General features: G+C 36.0%; 1 protein-coding gene across 1 annotated transcript; it reads right to left on the minus strand.

Annotated features, from left to right (window-relative positions):
* Nucleotides 1-15: 15 nt before the first annotated feature.
* LOC131533855 (plasma membrane calcium-transporting ATPase 1-like) lies at nucleotides 16-27,461 on the minus strand. The gene is made up of 32 exons (XM_058766281.1): nucleotides 27,303-27,461; nucleotides 23,617-24,033; nucleotides 20,524-20,721; nucleotides 18,562-18,819; nucleotides 17,785-17,910; nucleotides 17,465-17,704; nucleotides 15,673-15,819; nucleotides 15,337-15,551; nucleotides 15,002-15,244; nucleotides 14,221-14,462; nucleotides 13,527-13,764; nucleotides 13,185-13,364; nucleotides 13,019-13,106; nucleotides 12,825-12,931; nucleotides 10,041-10,232; nucleotides 9,739-9,952; nucleotides 9,228-9,439; nucleotides 9,040-9,147; nucleotides 8,764-8,952; nucleotides 7,797-8,129; nucleotides 6,176-6,199; nucleotides 5,858-5,912; nucleotides 5,513-5,570; nucleotides 4,454-5,090; nucleotides 4,210-4,371; nucleotides 3,202-3,343; nucleotides 2,456-2,854; nucleotides 1,706-1,775; nucleotides 1,419-1,631; nucleotides 1,048-1,315; nucleotides 840-962; nucleotides 16-359 (listed from the first exon to the last, which is right to left on the minus strand). Exons 2-32 carry the CDS (start codon nucleotides 23,804-23,806, stop codon nucleotides 264-266), a joined length of 5,967 nt encoding a protein of 1,988 aa, XP_058622264.1. The 5' UTR covers nucleotides 23,807-24,033; nucleotides 27,303-27,461; the 3' UTR covers nucleotides 16-263.
* Nucleotides 27,462-27,858: the final 397 nt, after the last annotated feature.

The following is a 27,858-nucleotide window of genomic DNA, read 5'->3' on the forward strand; positions in this document are numbered from 1 at the left end:
AAGCAATGGCAGACGTTGTGAATTTAACATTTATTTGTACCTTTTGGGGAAAATACAACAGCTTTGACTTCTAAAATACTGCAGATCACCATTATTACATACAATCACGTAAGACAGACAACACAAATAAAAACACAAAGGCTATTAAAGCACAGCAGCATCCATGCTCCCTCTTAAATTCATTTCAACAGTAATAAACAATATGAAATGCTCCAGTTATTGTTTTTTTCTTGGCACAGTTCACAGTAAATTTTGCAGGTCCTCTAAAAAGACAAGTCGATCAGTGGAGCCGCATTCTCAGCATTTTCTTTCTTGTCCTCTGGACTCCACTTTATAAGAGGTGAGCTCAGATCAATTAACTAGAGGAAAGGAAGTCAATAATTACAAATTAATTTAAATACACATTATGAAGAATGAACGCAATATACAAATGTACATTACGGTTCAAAAGTTTAAAAGCGGCATTTATGATTTCCTAACATTTTCTGTTTCAAATAAGTGCTGTTTTTAAACTTTACATTCATCTAAGGTTCCTGAAAAAACATGTCTTATGGTTTCCAAAAAAGTATAAAGCAGCACAACTGTTCAATGTTTCTTGAGCATCAAATCAGCATATTAGAATGATTTCCGAAGGCTTATTTGACACTGAAAACTGGAGTAATGGCTGCTGAAATTAAATTTTCATTATAAAATGCAATATTTTACAACATTATTGTTTTACTGTATTTTTTATGAAATAAATGTAGCCTTGGTGAGCATAGGAGACTAAAACATTCAAATCTTCCCAACTCCAAATTTTGAAACGGTAGTGTTTATTTGTATAATATCTTTCCTCTCACCTGTCCTCCCCAAGGCTTTCCAGAGGAAGTCTTGATCAGGTCTGGGGTGTTGGAGAGATCAATTAGCAGCTTTTCTGATGGCTGAAGTGCTGGTGTTGGTGCAGGTGCGTCCACAAGCAAAACCTACAATTTTAACATTTTCAGATCTGTTGAAGTTTTCTTCTAACACATGTAAATTATAAATCACTTCAAATTGAGTTTATTTCACCTCTTTAACTTCCTTTTTCTCTAAGTTCTGCAGGTGTTTTTGGGTGTCCACTGAGCTTGGAAGTGCTGGGGGTTTGATGTCGACTTGAGGAGGCTCTGGATCACATGAAGGCGGCTCAGAGGGATTCTCCACAACTGGTTCCTCAGGCTCATCCTCCGTATTAAAGACCAGGGAGCAGGGCTGGAGGTCAGCTGGAGGGCAGGTCTCCTCATTGGACACTGAAGTTTGCTTTTCTTCCTGACTCTCACTTTCCTTCATGTTTTCAGGGCTGTAAAAGAAAAGCTTGACTTTATACATATAAAGAGATTGTGACAAGCTATGGAATAACAGAGATTTAGGTTTAGACGCAGTTTAAGGGCCAAAAGTACCACCTTGAAAGAGTGGCCGCTTGGCTGGAGCTCAAGGAGCACTCTGTGACCTGAGAAGGTTTACTCAGACGTGACACACTCTTGGGTGTGAGTGCAGGGATGCCAGAGATACGGCGGTTGACTGGGGTGGGAAGAGCTGATGGTCTCCGCAGTTTTCTGCCCATAGCTGAGGGCGTCAGGAGGCCCAATGGAGGACCGACTAGATGATCAGGAATACTGCAAAGACATGTCAAAATTAAGAGAATCCTTCAAAAGAAATGAAAAGTTATGAGGATATATTACAATATTACCTCTCCACACTGCATGCAGTCAATAATCTCTTTGGCTTCATGATATGAGGGACATCAGGCGAGGAGGAAACTATAAAATCGATAAAAGTTAATATGACTTAATGCAGTAATGTCCTGGTTAAATCTCCAAAAAACATGTTCAGGTCATATTTCACCCCAAAATCAAAATAAAAGAATAAGTGCATTAAATTCTGCTTAAAAAAAGTTATTCCTCTTTGTAGAACCATTTTTTTTTTTGCAAATTGTCATTATTGTAATAGTCATTCAAATCAGAATAAATATAAAGTGTTGCAACAAATACTACCATGATACGATATTTAAATTAATGTTGACCATAAATTATGCTAAATATAGAAATAAAAACAGAAATATTATGCTATATATGACATGTAATTTTAATTTAAGTATTAATGTAATATTAAGTATATTAAACATTAATTTTAAATACTTGTTACATAAGTAAAATAATTAAGAATTCATCATAGAGGTATTAAGAATGAAATAAAAATGACAACATTCTACATTTTTTCTTTTAAAAATATTTTCCCTTAGTTTATATAAGGTTTTATGATAAAGATAATTTGTTGACAAAAAATGTCTTTATCATGAAAAAAAAAAAAAAAAAGTCTCAAAACAAAAAGTCTTAAGAGGCTTAATTTTTCATATGCCAAATATGTATATATTTCTTGACAGGTTTAGAGACACTCATCGTAGTGGTTCATATTCATTAACATGACTGTTTTTTCTCACCCTCTGATTTGTGAACTTTCTTAAGGGAGTTTGTGGGTGTTGGCACCACTTGGACCTTGAGTTTGGGGTTTCCTCCGAGAGCACTTCCCATCTTAGCAGCAGATGCATGGATGCTGGATGTAGAGGTGGTCTTTTCAACTGTATTTTTCGCTGGGGTCTGAAGCTGTGGAGGCGGTAATGGATCTGTTTTCTTAAGGGGTGTAGCTTTAACAGGTCTGGGAAGGAGTACAGATGCCCTCCTCCCCTGTGTAGAGACGGAGGTCCGTCTGCTGACAGGGGGCTCTGGGTTTCTGGTAACAACAGAGGATTTGCGACTAGAACTTGGCAACCTGCTCACGCTGCTGTGTGAACGAGCACCGATGCTGTTAGTGCTGGAGTTCAGGGAGGAATTGAGTTTAGCTGGTGAGAGGAAGGAGTTGAGATATGTTAACATAACCAGCAGATGTCAGTATATACCCAAGAAGCTATCAGGTACATCACACACATTTTAAAGTCATTTACTTTTTAAATATGCATATGGTCTTGTAAACGATTAATTTATAATAAAAACCTAAATCTAAAAGAAAAAAAACAAAACAAATACTTTTAAATGTGGATTTAGGCATCACAACTTCATAAGGTACAGTATGAAAAATGGGTATTCCTTTTGAAATTTGTTAAATTAAAATTTCAAGGCTATTAAATTACCATTTTTATTAAATATTAACTATAAGTAGCATTATATGACAAAGGTATAAAAAGGTCACCTTTACTTCCTGGAGAGACAGTTAGACTAGAGTTGATGCTGGACACAGATGAGGAAGAGGATGAAGTGTTTCTCCTCCTGTCTACAGCTCTTGAGTTCTGAAGTGAAGGAGCTTTAAGACCAGATGGAGCTCGCAATTCTGTCTAAATGATATAGAAAAATGTTTAAATATATTTTTTTGAAAATCTGTGATATCAATCGATTACTAATGGTGTACATCCTCTTATTTTGGTAATAAATTACACTAAATGACAAAACATGCATATTCTACAACCTACACTACAGTTCAAAAGTTTAGGGTCAATAATTTTTTTTTTCAGCAAGAATGTATTAAATTGATCTAAACTGACAAAAACATTTATAATGTTACAAAAAAGTTCTGTTCTTCAAATAAATTCTATTCTAATATAAATCTATTAATCAAAGTATATCACCGTTTCCACAGTTTTAATTAGCACAACCTTTTTTTTTTTTCAACATTAATAAGAAATGTTTCTTGAGCAGCAAATCAGCATATAAGAATGATTTCTAAAGGATTATGTGACACTAAAGACTGGAGTAACGGCTGCTGAAAATATATTAGAAAACTTTTTTATTGTAATAATATTTCACAATATTACTGTTTTTACTGCATTTTGATATTATCAACAGTTATATAACCATTAGTGCTGGGCAACGTAAATAAAAAAAGTTTGTGTACATTATGTGTGTACAGTACTGTGTATATTCATTATGTATATATAAATACACACATGCATGTTTATATTTAAGAAAATATGTTATGTTTATATATTAAATATTTATATATAATATTAATTATATGAATATAAATATATACATGTAAATATTTTCAAAATACATACTGTATGTGTGTGTCTTTATATATATACATAAATATAAACAAAAACTTTTATTTTGGATGTGATTAATCGTTGCCCAGCACTAATAACAATATTATCAAAAGTTCTTGAAGAAAACAACAAGATACAACAGTGGCAGCTCCGTTTACCTTGCTCCGGGTAGGAATGCTGCTTCTTCCTGATAAACTAGTGTTAAAGGAAGAATCACTGACATCAGAAGCAACACTGGTGTTATCGGACAGAAGGTCTTCAGAAGAACCAGCTCTACTTGTGTTTCTATTGCTGGGACTGCGCTTCAGCCCAAAATTACCCTGAAAAACATTGATACATTCAAAGTAAGTCTTAATGTTAAACACTAACAGTTTATAAATAAATAGAGTGAAGTGCTCATACTTTGCTGGGAGGAGGAAGCCTAGTTTTAGCAGCCGGTGGCAGTTTTGTGCTGGAGGAAAGTCGTGAGTTCCCTTGTGCTGTGGGTTTGCTGGGTAACACCCAACTACTAGCCACAAGGGCTCTGCCTCTAGTAGCCATCTTAGACTGTGTCACAGCGGGCCTGACTGGACTCGATGTACTGAGACGTGGCTTGCCAAACCCGGCCGTCCCGTTAGCCTTCAGCATACGCTTCTTAATGGCAGGTGGAAGCTGCTTCAGCGGGCTGTCCTGCACAAGAAAGGTCTCTCTTTTGATGGGACTCAGAACATCAGCTGGCTTGCTAAACATGTTCAATTTGGCTGTCGAGTCCTCCACAAACGTCTCCGTCTCCTTGGCTTGGCTCGAGGAGACGATGCTGCTCTCAGCTACAGAATCTGTGACGGTTTGCTCGAGGTGGCTGGCGAGTAGCTGAGCTTCTTTGCAGATTTCATCAAACTTCTCTCCTGTAAGCGGACTCCAGCTGGGCTCTTCTTCCAGAGACGGGCCGCTGCTTTTACTGTCCGTCACATGAATCTCCACTCCATGAGAAATGCATTTCTCTTTATGACTGACCGGACCCACGAAAACCTCATCCTCAACATCGTAATCTCCTTTAGAGCTATTAGAAAACATTTCCTCATGATGCATATCATCATAAAATATTAAAAAAACATTATAATTCTTACCGTATAGCACACATTAAAGGAATATTCAGCCTAAAATTAAAATTCTTTCATAATGTACTCATTCTCATGTGATTCCAAACCAAACCATTTAACCAAATTAAATCTGCTCATCATATCAAAGTCAAGTCTTAGTAATTTTGTTATGTGCTTTTGTCATTTTTATTAATTGTATTTTTTTTTGTTCTATTTAGCTTGATTTTTATTATAATTTTAGTAATTGTAGTACTCATTGTCATTTCAGTTTTTTTTTTAGTTAAATTTTTGTGTTTCAAGTTTAGTTTTTCAACAAAAATGTTTTAATAGTTTTAATTTAGTATGTTCACTGCCTTGAACATATTGAACACTGAAAACAAACCTTGCAGGTGACAATGAAACGTCAAAGTCAAATTTCTCCTCAGCCAGTGAAACAAAATCTAGAAGGAAAAAACACTAATTAATTCAAAGAAAAGCACTGATAAAATTAATATGTTAAAGTATGTTTAAATATGCCAAATCAGTGTTTATTTTCTGTGGCTTGTTACTGTACACTTACGAAAAAAATAAATAAAATTGTTGGTCTTTTGGACATGAACCATGTTAACTGTTAGTGTTTTTACCATGGTTAACCACTGCATTACAATCTGCTAGTATCACTGTACCATTGAAGTACTTTCTGTAAGGGTAGTTTAGAGATAATGTGATTAAATAAAAAGATGATTACCACGGTGAGTGAGAGATGCCATCTTCAGCCAGGAAAACAAACGGAGGCCAAAGTCCTGCTAACATCAGCTTACAGTTAATATGGTTCCGTTTTTATATTACACGTTTGAGACATCAGCAAGTACTTTTAACCCAACTCAAAATACTCGAAATAAAGCTAACTATACTCAATAAAAAGAGCATTTTAGTCTAATAAACAACACATAAACGTAATACAAGTCATGAAGCTCATGTATTCATACGGTTGTTACTCAACGATCATATTCTAATTTGATCTTAAAACACATTATAAACATTTAATGCCACCAAAAACACTTACTGTTTGTTTGATAGAGCTCCCGGGTTATATTTATTAATAGTAGTGTTGACTGTTCACAATAAATAACTGGCACTTGCGATCTGTTTCCACATTTCAAATTTCGTGGCCAGCCTGATTTCGAAGATCACGTGACATGAATGCTGCGACGGGATTGGTGGAGCAAGTTTCCGGAACGCAGCAGTCGTCGTGTTGACGTTGCGCAGAAAAAAATAACAATAAAATAAAAAGAGCATTTCTGATTATTTTAATGCACATTAATTGTTAAATACGCAATTTTATAATCTACGAATATTGTCAAATATATACACGATAAGATTCAAATGAAAACCAATGATAAGGTAAAGCTAAATATGAATATTTTATTGTCAAAAACCATACACATAACTTAAAGACTTCCAAATGTAAATTAAACCACAATAACCATTTATATTTACAAAATAATTTTCCATAAACATCTATCCCATCCCCTCTCTCTCCCACTTTGCTTCCTGTCTACTCACTGTCCTATCATAATAAAGGCAAAAACGCCACAAATAAATCTTTAAAATAAAATAAAAAACTCTTGGAAAAAATTATTCATACCTAAAATAGAAATGAAACTACAGTGAAATAAAATTTACCCACAAATTCTCTCTGTTGCTTTCCTACTTGCTTTTTCTAATCTTGTATTGTTTATTTCGTATAAATTTCTGTAACAAATCCTATAACATTCTGTTAAAACCATTAACATGTCCCCACAATGAATATATCTGTAAATAATAAAAATACTTCATATTACCATCACAATAATTCATAAAACAGCATCTTGACAAACTCAGGGGACTTGCGTGGTGTGTTTGAGTCCTTGCTTTTGGTTTAAGGAGGTGGGGTGGATCAAAACTGATAAAACACTCTAAACAGAAAATACACTGTTACATTTTAGCGTAGCCTTCATCATTGGTTGATTTAAAATAAAAATAAAAAAAGACAAAAATGAGCACAGTGTACCACTGTAAACCAGTTAATATTTCATTCCCTTAATACACCTTGAATGTGTCATTTTTGCGAGTGCAGTTGAGCTACTTTTCACAAAATATGAGGCCCGTAATCAATGACTTTTACCGTCCAGCCATACCCCTTTAAAAATCTTGATGCATTATATCTTTTCCCATTTAATTTACATCATCTAAGGATTCCTAGCTTCCTAAAAAATCAAAATCAAAACTGATTTAGAGGCAAATAGTGCACCTTCAAAAAGTGTTTGCTCACAATTAAACAGAACAGCAACTACGTGAACCTTTTTCATCCAAAACAATAATTTGTCCAAAAACTCCCCAATATTTTTATCTATATGAACGGCCAAAACACCTTATATCAAAATATTTGAATGAACAAAATATAAGAGGAAAGAATTTGAACATTTGAGCAACACCGTTCATTCCCAAACCATACACTTTCAAGGTGTGCAGGCCAAATGTGAAAAGAATGAAACAAACCCTCATGAAATAAATAAAAACAAACAAACAAGTAAAACAAGTTTTGCCCCTTTTCCAGTTCACTATCAGAGGCCCAGAAGCCCTGACTTTGTACTTAACGTGTCCTTGGTTGTTGACGTGATCTGACGTAGAGTGGTAGTGGATTATAGAGAGGTTTCCAGACTGTGCAGTGGGCTTCCAGGAGTCGGAGAAAGGATAGTTTTGGCTATATCTTTGTTCTGATGGAAGCCCCTGTTGTCAGATGCATTGTTGTTCTGATTAGGGGATAAAACTGGAGGCAGTGGGGAAGGAGTCTTGTTTCGTTTAGTAGGTGCGTCCTCCTCAGGGTCTGTGTCATCGATGAGAGGGATGGCTGGTTCTGAATCCTCAATACGGAACTCTGGGTGGCTCATGAAATTGTGAATGGAGCTGCGAGACTCTGGCGTCTCCAGGCCTTCGTAAGGAGACATGGATTCCCGGAAAGCATTAACCACACGGATCTGAAGAAAAAGCACCAAAACCAAATGAAAATCAGAGGTCAGTGGCATTCTACCATTTCGAATTTTTGTTGAAATTATAGTTTAACATGCACTCATTCATATTTTTATAATGGAGTTTATTTTTTAAGATCTGGGACAAAATCTATACATTTAAAACATTTTAAAAATGGCAAAAGGTAAGACAAAAAGAGACTTTTAATGTCACCTTAGTAGCTAGCTCCTGCTCAGGACCAGCTTAGGACCAGCACATGACCAGCTTAAACCAGCTCAAACCAGCAGCCATGCTTCAAAACATACCTAACCAGCATATGCTGGATTTTTCAACAAGGTTGTTTTCTTTGCGCACAAAAAGTATTCTCGTAGCTTTGTAAAATTAAGGTTGAACCCCTGATGTCACATGGACTATTTTACCGATGTCCTTGCTACCTTTCTGTGCGTTGATCGTGGTAATATCCTTGCTGTCTATGGAAGGTCAGAGAGCTCTCAGATTCCATCAAAAATATCTTAATTTGTGTTCGAAAATGAACGAAGGTCTTATGGGTTTGGAACGACATGAGGGTGAGTAATTAATGACTGAATTTTCCTTTTTGGGTGAAGAAACCCTTCAAGAAATGAAAGAACCCTCATTTAGTACCTGTGTCTGAATTCTGTTGAGACCCCTGCACCACAGAACTTGCCCCCTTCTCAGCTCCATTTCAGCGTGGTCGATTTCATCCAGGTCTTCCATGTCCTCCAGCTCATCTTCAGGGATCTCCTCCTTCTGAGTGCCATGACCTGCTGTCATCAGGAACTTCAGTCGACTTGTGGGAACGGTGGAAATCAACTGTGGGTTGGAGGTGAGGAAAACAATACATCACCCAGTGCATCATTTTAAAAGTCATCAGCAGTTAAAATGCTTTTCAAGGCCTACCTGCCCCCAGAGAAGAGAGCCAAAGCCAAGGAAGACACACCATAGCCACTGCTCAACAGTGAGACCTACACAGCTAAAAGGCTTCCCTCCGAACTGCACAATTACAATCTAAAAAACAAAACCACGTTGGGATTCAGAACAACTGTTGATAATTGACACAGGCTTATAAGGATTACAATGTGACGTACCTGGATTACAAAGGTCCCGAATACGATGGAGCAGAAGATCATGTTATTGAAGATGCCCTCAAAAACATTTCTCTCGCCGTGGATCTTTCGAGCGTTAATTTCGTTAAAGAGCTGCATCATCACAAATGTGTTAAAGACGATGGTGTAGTGCTCTGAAGGAGGGGCGTGAAGAGGAGCGTTCCTGCCGCTGTCAATGTCAAAGATCTGCTCACCTGTGAAAAAAATTTGATCAGAGATATAATAGCCGGTGTACCGGGTTATACAACAAGTTACAATACTAATATTTCTATGTCAAATTCTTCACTTTCAAACATTCAAAACTTCATGCTTTAAATAGTTTAAACACTTGAGTTTTTATTTTGAAAAAAACTTAAAAACCTACAAAAATGTTGGAAATTAGGCGAATGTGTAAATAAAGTGAACCTAGTGCACATTGCATTTATCAACTTGCAATTCCCTCACAAAGCACCATTTGGTAAACCCTGTTCTAGATATTTTGGGTGGCACTTACCGGCAAACAACAGTGTGAAGATGATGGTTAGCTGATAAACAGCATGTCCGAGGATGTTCTTCATCATGGTGCGGGAAATAAGAGGCTTGTTACGGCCGTACGGTTTGCGCAACAGTAAAGCCTCAGTGGGAGGCTCCGTCGCCAGTGCTAGTGATGCAAATGTGTCCATAATTAAATTCACCCACAGCATCTGTACAGCTTTGAGAGGGGAATCCTGTGTGAAGAGTTGGACAAAGCAAAGAGTTTCATAGAAAGAACGAGGCAGCAACAAGGACAGGTGAGAGTGGAAGCAGAAGTCTAACCTGTGTGATACAGGCTCCAGTAAACGCCACAATGACAGCCACTACATTGACTGTCAGCTGAAACTGGAGGAACTTTGAGATACTGTCATAGACGTTCCTCCCCCACATCACTGCCTTCACAATGCTGCTGAAGTTATCATCTGTCAGGATAATGTCTGATGCCTCTTTGGCCACATCTGTACCAGCAATGCCCTAAAAAAACAGGTCAAGACATGTCACTGTCAAATTTCATTTTCAAAGCATGTTCATGCTTATTTTGGAATACTACAGGATAGATGCCATATTGAATTTTATGCGATTAAAAACAAGGCGTTGAGAGATTCTGCAAGTACTAGACCAGGGCTATTCAATTAACTTCATTTGAGGGCCGGATTATCGAATTGAACATTTGAAGGGGGCCAAGGATGTGGGGGGCTGTCCCGATCTTTTTTTCGGGGGTCTATAAAATTGGATATTAAATTTAAATGCATATTCAGCTGTAAAATTAACTAATATTACCAACAGTAACATAAAAGGTTAACATTAGTGCTGTCTGCCATTCAATAAAAAAATAAAAATTCAAATAATGTGACTAAACACATATTAATATATTTGTGTTGTCATATTTTCACACTGAACTTCCAAATTAATATAGAAACAACATAAAGATGGTATATTTTAAATATGTGTTTAATGGCATCTTTTTACTAGCCTATTGTTAATGAAGAAGTATCATTGATATAAATAATGTTACTCTTGTCTCTATTAAATCCATTTTTTCCCTTTAATTTTAGCCATTAATTATAGCCATTTAATATTACAGTATAATTGAAATGTTATATTATTTTTAATGAAAAATATAACTTTTTAAGTGAACTTAAAACAATTTTCACATAAACTATAAATTGTATGCATAAACTATATTGATTTATTCTTTATTCAAGCTATAAAAGTTAATCAGCAAGCAGAGCAGTCAAGTGATTTCTCTTTTTCTTTAGTTCTTTGATTTACATCAATCACAGACTGCAGCAGGTTTCACTTTAAAAGCGCTGTTTCTTTAAGAAAACCTGATGCACATGACGCCGATGTGACACACATCCAATTTTCTCCCAACTCTTTACAGTCATTTAGGATTTTATAACTGATTTAAGACTGTGTTTATGAGGTAACTCGCCAAAACCACGTATTTTTACATCATTGTGTATGGTTTTGTGCGCTTGTCTTAAGCGGCTCAGTTTATGAGTAGCTACAACCAAACGCGCAGATTTTCAAACTATACTTCCTGCTTTGATAAAAATCTTAGCTATTTCTCGCCAGAAGTTATGACAGATAACACTGTCTTTAAACTTGTTTAAACTAACGTTATAATTGTGGATATCTCATAACTCCCTCACATAAGCGATTAACAACGCTGCCATCTACGGTCTCCCGTAGATTGTTGTTATTACGTCTTTCTTTTTGGCTGGCCCGGGCCAGTGTTGCCACCTTGTGGACAAACTAATTAGTGCAAGAACAATTCGAGGCGAATGTGCGACCTGCGTACTCTTCCTCGGGCCGGATGAAGATGATTGGCGGGCCGGATTGGGACTGCAAATGTCAAAACTCACAACTTTTAAAACTGTTTTATTCTAATGAAAGTTTCTTCTTAAAGACGATATGCTATCAGTATGTTGTTAAAGGGTTCATCCAAAAATGAAAGTTCTGTCATTAATTACACACCCTCATGTCATTACAAACCAGTAAGACCTTCATTCATCTTCGGAACTCAAATTAAGATATTTTTGATGACATCCAAGAGCTTTCTGACCATGCATAGACAGCGATGCAACTGACATGTTCAAGGCCCAGAAAGGTAGTGAGGACATTGTTAAAATAGTCCATGTGACAACCGTAATTCTGTCAGGACCCAGTCATGAATGAGCAGGGAGAGCAGCAATAATAACCCCCAGTGGTAAACGGAACAAAGCAGATATCATTAATGTACTTAATGATATTTAAGTGTAACACATTATTCAAGATAAAAGATTCAACAAGGAATATCAGGAAGCCAAGTCCTGAGTGTGGCAAAAGGAGGAGTTGGGGATGGAGGAGGGTAATTTGCTCCTGGGCAAGCAAAAAATCTGCTGAATAATACTGAATAGAGCTTGTATATAGGAATGCCGTGATAGGCGTCATATTTCTATAGGTAGATGTGATCAGCTGAGAGTCAGCCGATGCAAGTTTGACTCACGTGACCTGCCAGAACTAACGCTATACACTTAATTTTTATGAAGCTATGAGAACATTTTTTCTGTGCTAAGAAAACAAAAATAACGACCTTATTTAACAATTTCTACTCTTCCGTGTCAGTCTTCGATGCACGTTCAGGAGAGTACCATGATGCATTGCATCATTGTGGTACTCTCGTGAACGAGCGACAAAGACTTTTTGACTCTTTGCGCACATGAAGTATTCTCGTAAAAATATCTTAATTTATGTTTCGAAGATCTTACGGGTTTGGAACGACATGAGGGTGAGTAATTAATGACAGAATTGTCATTTTTGGGTGAACTATTACTTTAAACTACAGTACATTACAAATCCACTGAAATCACTGTGCTTTTAACCATCACATCCTCGTTTTCATTCCTGTCAAAAATTAAACATGCCACTACCCTGACCCAGATCTATTCAGATTAAATTTGCAACTTGGATTAAAACATAGCTAGATACTTTCTTCTTTAATTTGTTCAGTATTCAGTATTCATTTGCATTTGTTAGGTCTGTTATAGCGATGTGCTAGTAAATTCTGAAAAAAAGTCCTACCATTGCAAATCCAACATCAGCTTTTTTTAGCGCAGGGCCATCATTGGTTCCGTCTCCAGTTACAGCAACTACTTGTCTCTGTTCTATGATGGTGCTATCAATTATACCTTAAAGAGAAGGCAAAACATTTTATTTGCAGCCAATATGCAACATTCACCACAATTTTAACAACAGTCCTGTTTAAATCTCATTACCTTTGACCAACGTATGCTTATCAGTTGGAGACGATCTCGCAAGTACTCGCAGTTTGGGCCAGACCTTGTCCAGGCGCTCTTGCTCAATCTGAAAATATGATGAGGCCTTAATATCAACCACTCATTCGAATAAAAACTGATAATTTTTTTATTTTGACCCCCTCACCTCTCCAAGTTCATTGCGTATCCGTCTGTTAAACTCTTTGCCTTCAAGGCACAGGAAGTCATCACCCATATGGAGAATGCCGCACTTGGTTGCAATAGCTCGAGCGGTGTTAATGTTATCCCCTGTGACCATGCGCACAGTGATGCCTGCTCGCTGGCACTTCTTAATAGCATCGGGGACCTGTGGCGATTATACCACCTGGGGTTAGGTGTCAACAACACATGCTGACTTACAGTAATGAGCACCTCAGCAAGTCTTTGCTTTGTTTTCACTGTCAAATGCATATTTTCCATGTAAAGTGGAGGGAATAGTAGGGTTATTAATGGTCAAGTGAGCAGTTACCTCTGGCCGAACAGGATCCTCAATGCCCACCACACAAATGCAGGTAAGTCCAGTCAATATATCTGCCTCATTATCCCAATCAGGCTCCCCGTCTGAAACAGGGAAGTCCCTGTAGGCAAGGCAGATGGTCCTCAAACCCTCAGAGGCCATGGGCTCAATCACCTTATTCACTATGTCATCCCGATCAATGGGCCTGAAGAATATGGCTTCACCATTGGCTGACAGGACTTTACAGCACCTGGGGAAATGTTAAATATTATGAAAGTATTATACATTTTTGGAAAGTTAATGATACGGGTATGTAGTCTCACCTTATATTTAAATTTGAACCATGCAGATTTCAAATTTCAAGTTTTCATGTCAATTTGCCGCGATGACCAACACAAAGGTGCTTGGTTTGAAAGTGACTTCTGTGTGAATGGTGTTTTATGCATACAACTATTATTGAGAGTGGACAAATGACTTCTTTGTCAACAAAACTGTGCTAATGTAACAGCATCTTAGTGTTTTCAAACTTCTAAATGGTCGATTTTCCTAAATGAACTCAACCTGAACTATAAAGATGTTTTTGACCGATGAAATGCTCACTGAATGAGAACATCCCTCACCATAATAATACCACCTGTGTTATTATCTAGCAAATAGTAAATCACCTGAAAATTATTAGCATCTTAAATATTAAATGTGCACTTACTTCTTCAGGAGGATTTCTGACGCTCCTTTGCTGAACATACGGTAACTTCCATCTGTATTTTTAAGGACTGTGCTCATGGATTTCCTCACTGAGTTGAAGGTGTATACTTTGTACAGTTTTTCCTCAGGATATTCATTGCGAATAGCTTGGTAATCTTTTCGTAAATCATTGGTAAACCCTAGCAAGGCACATTCAGTTTTATTCCCAACTTGACGGGGCAGACCGCCCTCTTTTTCAGCAGGCTAGACAGAAAAAAGGCATAATCTTACAAAAAAGAGAGCAAAAATCACATAAATAACTACACAAGTTTTAATGCAGTGTGGCACAAAAGTCTGAAACCACATTGATTTATCTTTAAATAAATAATATCTTATTTAATTTTTTTTTATTAAATAAATAAATAAATATCTTTAAACAAATATGAATTGAAATTTTAAATAAAGACAAGTTATAACATAATTTAAATAACTTAAAAACAGCATGATATATTCAAAATTATCTTTTAAATAAAATATATGACCATATTATATTAAATCTGTTATACTAATTTGTGACGTGACATATTTTAAAGGATCTTGTGGGGTTCATGCAGCTAGTGTTTATGCTATTAAACTGAAATGAGGACAAGTTAATTCATATTAATTCTTCACTCAAATTTCTATTCTGATAATATCATTTGTCATTTAACAAATATGCAAATTAGAAGCATTTTCTCTTGTGGTAACAGTTTTTGGACCCTATTTTAAATATTTTAAAGTACATGCAAAATATAGTTTCTTACCATTATTTTTGAAGTATATGCACTGTTAACACTAATGCCTGTGATGAGAAGATTCATGATGTTGCCAGGAATCAGATCAGGTTCCGGAACCTTCTTGTAGTGTCTGTCTCCAATGTACACCTGAACCACTGTCATTCTGTTCATGGTTAGGGTGCCTGTTTTATCAGAGCAAATTGCAGTGGCATTTCCCATCGTCTCGCAAGCGTCCAGATGTCTCACCAGGTTGTTGTCCTTCATCATTTTCTACAGAGAATGACATTGATGATTTTACTACAGTTGTAACTTTTGTATGTACAAATTTGTCATGAGACTTCTGCAAAGGACAGACCACGTACTTTCACAGAATAGGCCAATGAGATGGTGACAGCAAGCGGTAATCCCTCAGGCACGGCAACAACCAGCACAGTGACGCCGATGATGAAGAACTTGACAAAGAACTGGACGTAGATAGGAGTGCAGTCTTTAACCCAGGAAAGCCCTTGGATCCAGAAAGTGTCCACCAAAAAGAGCACTACAAGAATGAGAACTGTGATGGCTGACATGAAGAGCCCTGGGGGAAAAAATACACACGAACATCACATAACCACTTAAAATCCTCTATTTGAATTTTGATACAAGGACAAACATATGAATCAGTTCTGCACTCTGTAAAATGTTTTCTTTTTTTTTACCTGCTTTTCCAATTTGTACAGCTAGTTTGGTGAGCTTCCCTTGAAGTACTGATTTCTCTTTCTTTGGAATCTTGTTTTTTTTTGGCTCTTCTTCTGTTCCATCATCACTGTTAAGGGGCTCCATCTCCACTGTGCCTCCATCCTTCTCTGAATGAGAGTGACGTTAAAATAAATCTAATTTAAATGTACTTATAATCTGTTTTATAAATGTTGTACTGTACAATGACTGTGCATGTATCAAACTACCAAAAATGGTTTTCCAAATAACATAAAATGCTTTTAAATTAGCTGGTTTTATTTACATCAAAATATGATTTAATACTTCCGAATCAACCCAATTTCATTCCATTATGATATATAAAAATGACAATATAGCTTCTTAATGTAACTACTGCATGTTCATTTTTTAAGGTGCAATATTAAGTTTTTCAACATTGATAATAATGCTTTTTGGGTCATGGGCATTGAAGACTAGAGTAATGGCTGCTAAAAATTAAACTTTCCATCACAGAAATAAATAATTAAAAAATATATTAAAATAGAAAATTTATTTAAATTGTAATAATATTTCACAATATTACTGTTCTTACTGTATTTTTTGCAGGCTTTGTGAGTATAAGAGACTTTCAAAAACATTTCAAAAAACGTCTTACTGACCCCAAACTTTTGAATGGTAGTGTATTGCATTCTGATGTTCATTTGGGCAATATGAATTTGAATTCTGCTTGCAACATTTCTGACAGCCCAATATTTGCCAGTATATGTCTGCCTGTATGTGTTTGTATGTGGACCAGAGGAAAAAGCAGAGCTGTAAGGCCAAAGGCACTAATCTTCTTACTGCTAATCAGCATGAAAAGAGTGAAGAGCACAGTAAGCATATGTTCACAGGGCATTCTCACAACTTGTACACTCAATACATAAGGAAAGAAAGGCACACAATGCGTGCCAAAAAAGCAACTACTGATTGAACTATGTCACTGACTGCTATTTCCTGTGATGTTCCTGCAGTGGTTCTCAACTAGTTTTGTCATACAAAAGTAACAAAAATGATCCATCAATGTACAAGATTACATAGGCTGAACAGGGAAAATGTTAAATTTGGTTGAATTTGGATGGTTTTCGTGCAACTAATAATTTACCACAAAAAAAAAAAACACGAACCCGTATTTAAAGCAGTCTGGTTCATATTCCGTGATATCTTGCATAGTTTTGTTCATGTTTTCTGATTATGAGAGCATGTCATCTGCCTGATTTGATTAGATTTATCCAAGTGACAGATGAATTAGCACCAAAACACTGTATTGGTCCAAGTTTGATATAGGAGGCAATGACCAATTATATGGTTAGGTGCATTTTATTATTTGCAATTAGCATGGTTTTTACCCATCAGAACAGACCTGTGACCCATTTTTACATCACAACCCACCAGTTGAGAACCACCGATCTAAAGGAAATGCTATGACATACAGTTACAGCATATGTGCTAATACAAACCTTTCTTTTTATCTGTTGCATCTGGCTTTTTGGCTGCTGAAAATTGAGATGGATCAATCAGATATTTGTGATATCTATAGATACAAGTAATTTGGAAATGATGTGACTCTTATGGCATCCTAGTCATGTAGGTTTAAAATGATGTGTCTAGTCCCTGGCTAAAGCATTTCAAATAGTTTGCTTATTTAATAATAGTTTAATTTTGGGGGGAAAACCTAAATTTGTTTAGAACAGAATAGATACTTAAGTTGTTATTTTGGAAATGCGTTTCAGAAACCCATCTTATTAAGGAACATACTTTTCTTTTTTTCTTTTTTCTCCTTCTTCTTCCTCTCTTTTTCTTTCTTTTTCTCTTCTTTCTCCCGCTTTTTGTCCTCCTTCTCCCTCTTTTTCCTCTCCCTCTCTTCTTTTTTCTCCTCATCGTCATCATCATTATCATCATCTCCGCCTCCGAGGAGAGTGAAAATGATTCCCGTCTGAGAGTTCACCCCCACTGCTGTGACCAGCATTTTTCCGGAGCCTTCCATCACATGTGTGCCTGAGTAAACAGGCAAACGTGCATCAGTATTGAAATTTTGATTGTTACCATTATTGTTACTTAAAAAAGCAGAGCAAAACCTGAAAGAAGCAGAGGGTCTTTGTCCACAGTTTTTTTGACATGGTCTGACTCTCCAGTGAGGGAGCTCTCGTCAATTTTTAGATCGTTGCTTTGGATTAGTACACCGTCAGCAGGAAGAAGGTCACCTGCAAGCACAAAGCAAAGGACAGATGGTGTCGTCTGAGACACAACCGACAGATGTTTGCATCGCAAGCCAAAAGAGAGGTTTTTAATCGAGCAGGGTAAATGTCAAGCAAAATAACAAGAAACAAACAGACTAATGAAAAAAGAAACTGTATTCTATTGTATTTTAACATAATTTTTTAAAAGAATAGCTAAGCCAAAAAAGATTTTCCCATTAATGTTTTTCTTATCTTCACACAGCTCTTTTCCATACAACAAGTTCATTCCATGGCTGTCAAGCTCCAAAAAGGGGAGAAAAAAAAAATCTAGGACTAAAAAAGTGAATTTCTTGTCTTGCCATGAATCTTTAATCTCACACATTCACATGCAGAATTTAAAAAAAATGGTTGTAAATAGTTGTACATAAAATATTATTTGAGTAAGTCTTTCTACTTTAAAATTTCATGTTTAATTGAATGTGTTACTTACTTTCTTTGTAATTATTTTGAAAACTGAAAATTCAAAAAGTGAAAAAGTAAATCCTGCACCATTTTTTTGTCCATTTCTGAAGCTTGACAGATGAGGTCATCATAAACTGTCACTCAATGGCAAAAGCTGCATAACAATTCTTTAAATTAAACAGTAAATCTTAGGGAGAAGGGAGATCATTTTACCATATTTTACTTGTGCAATGTCTCCAACCACAATCTCGGACACAGGAATCTGAATGACTTGACTAGCTCGGAGCACGGTGAACTTCTGCTCTTGTTCAATGCGGTTCTGTAGTCCACGGAATTGCTTTTCTTTGCTCCAGTCATTAAAGGCTGTGACAAGAACCACGCAGATGACAGACAAGAGTATGGCAGCACCCTCAATCCAGCCCGCCTCTGCCTCACCCTCGTCCTCAACTCCTCCAGCCGCCCTACCACAGTCTGCACCAATGAGAAAGTCACTGTAAGAAATAGCTACTACGGCAACTTGTGTGTACACTCACAAAATGGTGCTATATAGCACTAAAAGTGGTTCTTGGCTTGTAATCATAGGGGAACCACTTTTGGTGCTGTATAGCACCATATCTTTAAAGGTGCTATACAGTACCTTTGTCAAATGGTGCTATGTAGAACCATAAGAGGTGCCATATTGCATTGTATTTCTTCAACAAAAATGGTGCTAAACAGCACCAACAGTGGTTCTTTGGCTCGTAAAGAACCTTTCAAGGGGCTTAACATGTTCTTTGTATGGCGGTGGTGCTATATAGCACCTTAATCACCCCAAAGAACCACTGAAGAACCGCTGAAGAACCATACAGGAGCTTAATAGGTTCTGTATATGGTAGCGGTGCTATATAGCCCCTCAGTCATGCCAAAGAACTACTGAAGAACTGCTGTAGAACCACTGAAGCACCAAGATTTGCTGCTATACAGCACCAAAAGTGGTTCCCCTATGATTATGAGCCAAAGAACCATATATATATGCCATGGTCTGTCTGAATACTCGATTCTGATTGGCTGGCAGGTGTTGATTAAATTCGTTTAACTGCACAGGTAGTTCCAGGTCAGTTTAATCACGTTCTATATTAATGTGCTTCCTATAAACATTGGTAACCATAGTAACATACAGTTACAGTTGAATAGTAATACAGACGAAAATAACCGTCATTTTTATCGTTCCCGTTAAATATTGCAGCACAAATATTGTTAACATCTTTAATATGTGAATGCTGGCAAATGACCATGGCATAAATGGGATAATCAACGGCTAGCTGTTCATTAAACAATTTGAATGCACTTCGTGGAGGCAACCACCCTCTGCTGTGCGTCGGGTGGTTCTTCGCCTCCACGTCGTGCATTCAAATCATTTAATGCACAGCTAGCTGTTGATTATCCCTTACATATATATACACACACACTATAGTTTAAAAGTTTGGGGTCAGTAAGATTCTTTTAAACTTTTCATTCAACAAAGAATTCTGACAAGGTTTCCACAAAAATATTAAGCAGCAGAACTGTTGTCAACATTGATAATTATAAGAAATGTTTTTGAGCAGCAAATCAGCATATACAGTAAAAATGATTTCTGAATGATCATGTGACACTGAAGACTGGAGTAATGATGCTGAAAATTCAGCTTTAACATCACATGAATAAATTACATACAAAACAGTTATTTTAAATGGTAATAATATTTTACAGTATTGCTTTAACTGTATTTTTCAAATCAAATAAATGCAGCCTTGGTGAGCATAAGAGACTTTCTTCAAAAACATTAAAAAAATCTTTCCAACCCCAAACATTTGAACAATATGCACGAGTCTAAAATGTTAATAGGTTATTTGAGGTACATTATAAGCAGGTTATAAATTTAGGAAGGTAGAGAAGGACTGTGCAATTTCAAACACAAAATAACATGATTTGCAGGATTTTACTGCTAAATGCACAGCAGGGCTCAGGTAAAAGTATTTCTGAAAATATTTATTTCTAAAAACAGAGGCCCTGGGTGAGCTGAATACATAATAGCACTACGTTACCTTCAGGGTATGATACAATTTCAAATTCATTGTTATTCAACAGCACCACTGAGCAAGAGAAACAGAGGCATATTATTCATAGTGAGCTTAAAAGCCCTATGATACTCACGTTCTCTCTCGGCATCAGGAGGTCTATAGAAGGAAAGGCCTAAGGATATTATGGCTGCAACTTCCAAAATAATTAGAGTCACATCCTGCAATGCTTCCCACACTAGCTGAAGGAATGTTTTTGGCTTTTTAGGAGGTATAACATTCTTTCCAAATTCTTCTTGTCTTCTTGCAATGTCATCAGAATGACCACTTAACCCTAAACAGAGAGAAAGAGTATAGACAATAAACATTTAAATATTTGGTGTAGAAACAATTTTCACAAACAGCAAGTAACTCTTTGAACATTACTCCAATAATCTGTTTTATTTACAACTTCGAATTTTTTTTCTTCAGTTTATCGCATTACGATTACATAAAATTTTACAGTATAGATTATAAAAATATGAAGATTAATGTCATAAAACTGCCTTTTTGCATTTTTCCAATTTCAAAATATCTTGCTGTTCTGGTTCTAAAAATATTATTATTACACTATAGCAAAATAAGATACACCATTACAGTCAAGATATCTAATAGCATAATTTAACACCTCTGGATTGTACAAAGATTTCTGATGGGTCAGAAATAATTATTATGACAATGTTTGAATTACATTTGACTTTTAGATGAGCTAAACATCCTTATGGCATCTATATGTACTGAGTTTGCCATTTAAAAACACATTTTGAAATAGTACAGAGAAAACATATCCAAAAAATGACAGATGGATCAAGTTGAGTGAAAATGTCAATCCTCGAACTTGTTCTAGCTGTATTTTTAAAACGCTTGAGAAATTGAATTGGATTTGGAGATGGTTTTTCCTTTGTTTTGTTTTTCATTTTAAATATAATGGATTCCAAAAAACACCAAGATTTCCACTCCCTACGCAAGCAAGAGCACAGCCTGAACACTAACACAGTGTAATCCCTCTCTTCCTCCCCTTGCTCAATTACAAAACGCTAGTCCTCTGCCCCCTCAAAGGTTTACCCACTGTTGGCAAGGGCAAAAATGAATGTAAACCCCATGCAGCAGAGCAGTGGCCAGTGAGATTAGCGTGGAGCGGAGCAATGAAGAGCCTGCCTCGGTTTAAGGTGAGTGGGATTACATGAGGTAAATTGATCTGGTCCCACCTGTCACAACTACAACTGTCTATTATAGCTCATGACAGAGCTAAATATGCCAGTGCAGAGCAGTAAGCCAATGCATATCAAACTGGAAAATATAGATGGATGACAAGGTAAATAGGACTTAAAAAAACAATAATCAAGGTCAGATTTGAAGAAGAGATAGGACTCTTTCATAACAGATGTAACACACATAAAAATCTTAAATGAAAGAATCACAAGAGGAGAGTGTAAACATATTTTGCTGGAATTATCAAGGGAAACATAAGCTGATCATGGTGTTAGACAAATGATTGGAGTTGAGCTTGCTGAAATAATATGAAGACAGACTGGTCTAAACTAGAAGCACAGTAGGAGATGAATAAATAGGTAAAATGAGCAAAAAGAGTGACTGTAAAATCCAAGACCTCACTTTGATAATCTGGACAAGAAAGGCAAAAATGTCCAGCGGTTAAACATCTTTTGTCAGCTGATTGACACATAACAAATGATGTACTGTAATAAACCTTTTAAAATACTGGTCATATTGTTCATTGTAGCTTTCATTCTTAACCAGGGCACTTGGAATGATTCAGAAAAACATAAATAATAACTAAACTTATTAGGGCTGTCAATAGTTTAAAATAACTTAAACATCTCATAATAAAAGGTCCCATTAGTTAACGGTGGTTAACGCGTTAATGCTTTGATTTTAATAATGCATTAGTTAAAATAACCACTGACTAAGATTAATAAAAGTTTTAGAAGTATTTTTCATTGTTAACTATTGTAAACAAATGGAACTTATTTAAAAGTGACTTTAATGAAAAAGCAAAATGATATACTGTAAGACATGAGTTAGACTTGAAAAATTGAATATATCCAGGTAAACTGTATTTGCTTGATGAAAATCCTTCATAATATGGTCACAAACAAATATGCTACACTGTAAAAAGTGATAAGTTGACTTAACTTAAAAAAATTGAGGAAACCCGTTGCCTTAAAATTATTAAGTAAATAATAATAAAAAAAAAAAAAGTTGAGTGAACTTGACAATTCACTTAATTTTTTATTATTATTTACTTAATAATGGGTTTCCTCAATTTTTTTAAGTTAAGTCAACTTATCACTTTTTACGGTGTATCAGATTAGCAACTGACTGCATAAAGTGGAACAACTTTCTCTTAAAAGACACGGCCTTTCAACTGGATCATGCAGACAAACTATGTACCTCATTATATGCTCCATTATTGCTCCACTGTCAAAGGGAGATTCTGAGAGAGTGTTTTAATGCTAAAATATGGTACTTGATGAAAGCTGCCGTGTTAATGGGTAAAGGAAAAAGCACATGGAAAAAGATGTCTGAAACGTCTAATTGCTAATTAGTTATTTAGCTCACGCATTTATCTGAAGCGATTACGCTTCACTTGTTACAGAGACAGTCTTCCAGGAAGAGCCTGAGGTTAAGTGCTTGTTCAAGGCTGAAATGCTGAGAGGTCATGGATCAACCCCTGTGAAGTTTGAACATACAACCTTTGCTCAGCTCAGATCTATGACCACCAGGCTAAACCAACCTCAGCGTCACTAAACTGTTTGGTTAAATAAGACCAGAGGCAAAACTGAAAGTTATGTTTTTTTCTAGGAACGCATGATATATCGGTACTTCTTGGTAACTTGGTAACCGATATTAGAGATTTTTATCATTTATTGGTATCATTTATTGTGCATGCTTATTTCCTATTTCTACATTTAGATTATCATTATTGTCATCCAAAGCTCACCTATGGTTAATGTTTAAAAGCACACAATTTTATACACTGTTAAATGTAATCTTAAGCAAATCTTAAAATGAATATACATTTTTAAACTCTATATTATAATGTTGTGGTGCCTAAATTCACTTTTAACATTTAAACTGTTAGTGTTTTATTTTTAATTTTTTTAAATTTAAAATTGATTCTAATCTGAAAAATTATGTAAACATTAACATTGGTAGCAAAATGATTTACCATCTATTGGTGATGATTTTAACCTGGAACAGAGTCCCTGAACATCTCCATAGCACTCCTGAATCCTTTGAAATCCATCTGTCCCTCTGAGTTCCATGAGTGATCGAAGTTCTTTGAGTGTGCAGCCAAAATCTCCATCATGATTGGCGTCTGCCTTGTACTTCGACCCACGGAATGAGTTTTTGGCCATAGTCCCGCTGAAGAGCACCAAAAAATGGAGGAGAAGTGGCTTCCCCTGAGGTAAGCAGTGACAATATCCAGACTTAATTCCTCAGGGATACAAAAAGCAACTCTTCTGATAACACACCAGATGTAATTCAAATGCCATTTCCATTTGATTTTCTGACGTATCCTCTCTCATCTTGAGTTGACTGGAGTCACAGGAGGTCAAATCATCGGGTTTGCACCAAGTTACATCTAAAACAAAACAAAAGCAAGTTCATTACATGCTCTATCATTCCCATGTCAGCTTATATGATCATTTAGCACATGAAGCCAAATAAAATATGATTATTCGTGTACTGTCACAACTGCCAGATCAAGTGATACCACTGACAATCAACAAAGGAAGTCGCATCAAACTGTATGCCACTGGTTAAAGATGAGGTTGACAGGTATGCAAAGTGACAGTTGGCTTTTGTAATGGCCCTTGAGCGGAAAGATCCGTTACGTCTGCTTAAAGAACGGAATGCTAAAATTAGTTCTGTTATATAAAACCGGCATCTCGTCAAGAAGAGAGACCTGCCAAAGTCTATAGACATGACTCAAAGGTTGTGCTCGAAAAACAGAGTGGGAAATAAGGTTTTAGAAGTGTAATTGAATGGGCAAATGTTATATTAGTATTATTTATATATTTTATAATAGTTATTAAATATATTATCATTTGTTCTTTTGATATTTTTTTTTTTACTTTTGTTTTTTTAAATATTTAAATATTACTATTTAGTTTTTTTTAGTTTTCAGTTTTAGTTTATTACTAGTAATTTCAGTGCTTAAATTTATTTCAGTAAAGGCAGCATTTCTAATGGTCATTTAGTTTAAGTTTTAGTTTTATAATTACCTTGGATTGAACAAATGAATAAACAATTTTCACCACAATCAGCAATGAAATCTAGGATTTTTATAACAGTAAATTATGTTGAGATTCAAAGGCAGTGACATCTAAAGCCCTCTCAAAGTCATGGACAACAAAATATGTTCGTGTCATGTTGAATAAATTTGCATTTTTAAGACTTTAAATCACCTCTTATTTCTTTGACCATTAAATGTTTGCTCGCAAACCTATTGGAGTTTTACCTTTACCTTTTTATCATATGAATTACAGAAGAAAAATTCTGAGCTAAACAATGGACTGAAATAATGATTTTACAGAAGCACTAAACTAAAACACACCATGATAGTCGACCTACCTCAATTCATTATCATAAAACAGATAGAAAAGTACTTACAAATTTGTTTTACATGTCCATTCCTGCAACAACGAGACAAATGCAACCCCTCGACCAGCACAGTCAGAAGGTGTTGCTTTCAGAGCCTGAGCGACTCACCGTCATGTGCAATTACTCCAAACAACACAAAGTCTGTACTACAAAGCGTCATGCCAAAAATTCTTCTTTACTATATAAGATTATTTGACCTTCAGTGGACGGTCTTGAGGAGCACAGTCTCCATTAGAGGAAATGGCTTGCTGAATGATTATCTCAGGAAAGCTTCTTGCTTAATCTAATTAGTCAATCTGTGGCAGTAGTGAGACACACAGCCACTGCTGCTGTAGGGAAGACTATGCGCTGTTGAACACAGACAAACATATTTACTCATTCCCAGATAGTACCCTCAGTTCATTCAGACTTCTGAGGGAACTAAGTGCAGCTGGATAAAGCCTGAGGCACAAGAGCTGATCTTATGTATATAAAAGCTTTTATTTGGTGCATTTATTTGAATCACAAATAGACTTGCACCAGTAAAAGAGTAATTTTATAAAGAATCGCAAGAATAAGGCTGAAAGAACAGCCTGAATGTCACTATTATAGATGTTTTATGAACACAAACATTTATGTGAGGAACAAAGATGATCTTTTTATAAAGAATAGCTACAAACAGCACCTTTTTCATTTATGTGCCACAGTAAATGCTCTCAAAAATAAACTGAATACTGAAAGAAAACGTTGCTGAAAATCTATATTTACTCATGCTGTGAATGAGGAGTGTGAGTCACATGCTGCATGATGCTCTGGAAGTCAGATGTGGAAACTTACTGTCTAAATAAAGCGAATAAGTGAGAAATGTTAATGAATGAACATTTGGCAGGAATAATTTGCCATTTTAGAGAACAAAATAAATATATCTAGGACTTTCACTAATATGTCTAGCTTTATATTTTGCTATATGACAACAAACATCACGTAAAACCTTACCAATATAGGCTGTTTTTTTTCTTGTTCTTGTTCTTTAACTTCTTTTCACATAGGCCTAGCTCTATCATAATGCACTTTGTATAGAAAAATCCAGTAGTCACTGTCTCAAGTGTAGCAATGGCTCATGTTTATGGACAAAATAAAGAAAAATTGTGCCTTAAAAACTCACAAAATAAATGATTCAAAGTCTTTCAGTAGTATTTAAGGATTTAGGCTACCTTAAGTAATTTGATATTTAAACAAGCTGTTTTTTTGCCGCCCTTTACAACGTGAGTTAACAGTTAACCATCTTAAAAGTTTATCTCAAACTTTTAAACCAAAGACTAATGTTTTATATATATATATATATAGCCTATATGATGTAGGCCTACGTTTCATCGTTTAGTCGTAAGGAATGCGCTTGAACGGCGAACTGTTGCTATGGTTACCACCTCCTGGCCTAATGCAACTTCTTCTGTTATTAGCATCAGTGACTAGCTTGTAATTAAACTTCGTGGTTATCTAAATAAAAACTTGTATATACATGGTAAGGTATATATAAAGCATGTTTTAAGACCCCATCAACCTCTTGTTTTGACTAACTCTACTTAATTCGCACCCTGACTACAATGTTGCTATATAATGCCATTCTACTGGTCTGATTTATCAGCACAAATTATAAACATTACATAAATTGAAACGAATCAAACTCAAAGCTCACTGTCCACCAAAGCATAAAGCATGTTACAAGGCAGTTATGAAGTCATTGTGCAATCAATGCAAAATCCTCTTGACGACACAAATAGCATTGCGCGCAGTAATGGGCCCATATGATCTCTGTCTTGCAAGATCTTTATGCACATTACTTACCAAGAAAAACTAAAAACTCTCAATCACTAGACTATGTTAGATCCGACTGACGCACGCACTTGAAATTTCAGTTTAATCTGAAAACATTTTTTTTTCTACGTAGCATAATGTCTGGGGAAATTTGGAAAGGGAAGGAGTAATAATAAATGTGCATTAAGACTATAAAGCAAAACATTTAGGACTATGTAAGGAAGAACGAAAACAGACATGCAGAAAAACGAGTCTTAATCACGCGATTCCCACGTCAAATGATTACAATAACTTTAAACAGCATGCTTCCACTACTAATCCTAACCATTTCGATCTGTATTGACTTGCCATTTGATTAAAAAATAATGTGGTCCATACTGTAATATCTGAAACGACACTTTTAGCCTATATAGTGTATAATAACACATTTTCTTTGTATACATGTGTACTCACTTTGAGCCGGTGCGCGTCAGCTCCACTTGGCATCAATAGTCTCGCGCCGTGGATCTACAACTCGATCCGTAACGACCCGCCCACCGCGCGCTAGTCTGTGGAGTGTTTACGTCAGAGGCACGGCTCGGGATTTAACTCAGACTCTCATTGGCCAGCGCTTGTCCCAGGTACAGGTGTCATCCCCTGTTGAAACAGCTGTCATCACCAGCAACCAGCAAAGATACGTTGGTGTGATGAACAAGCGGGCCATGCTAAACTTGATGTATTATTATTAGCAACAAGAGGAGGGCCATAGAGATTTACAAATTATTATCTTATTGAAGGCTTTAGCTCCACAATACAGCCACATCTAATATAAGACTGAATGAAGATAGATTTTGTCAGTACAAAAACAACTATAGATTTAAAATAGAAGCTATTGAAATGCATATAGCCTATGTGTGTGTAAATATATATATATATATATATATATATATATATATATACACAGGTGCTGGTCATATAATTAGAATATCATGTTGATTTATTTCACTAATTCCATTCAAAAAGTGAAACT

This window comes from Onychostoma macrolepis, chromosome 25 (assembly GCF_012432095.1).
Source record: "Onychostoma macrolepis isolate SWU-2019 chromosome 25, ASM1243209v1, whole genome shotgun sequence".
Lineage (NCBI taxonomy): Eukaryota > Metazoa > Chordata > Actinopteri > Cypriniformes > Cyprinidae > Onychostoma > Onychostoma macrolepis.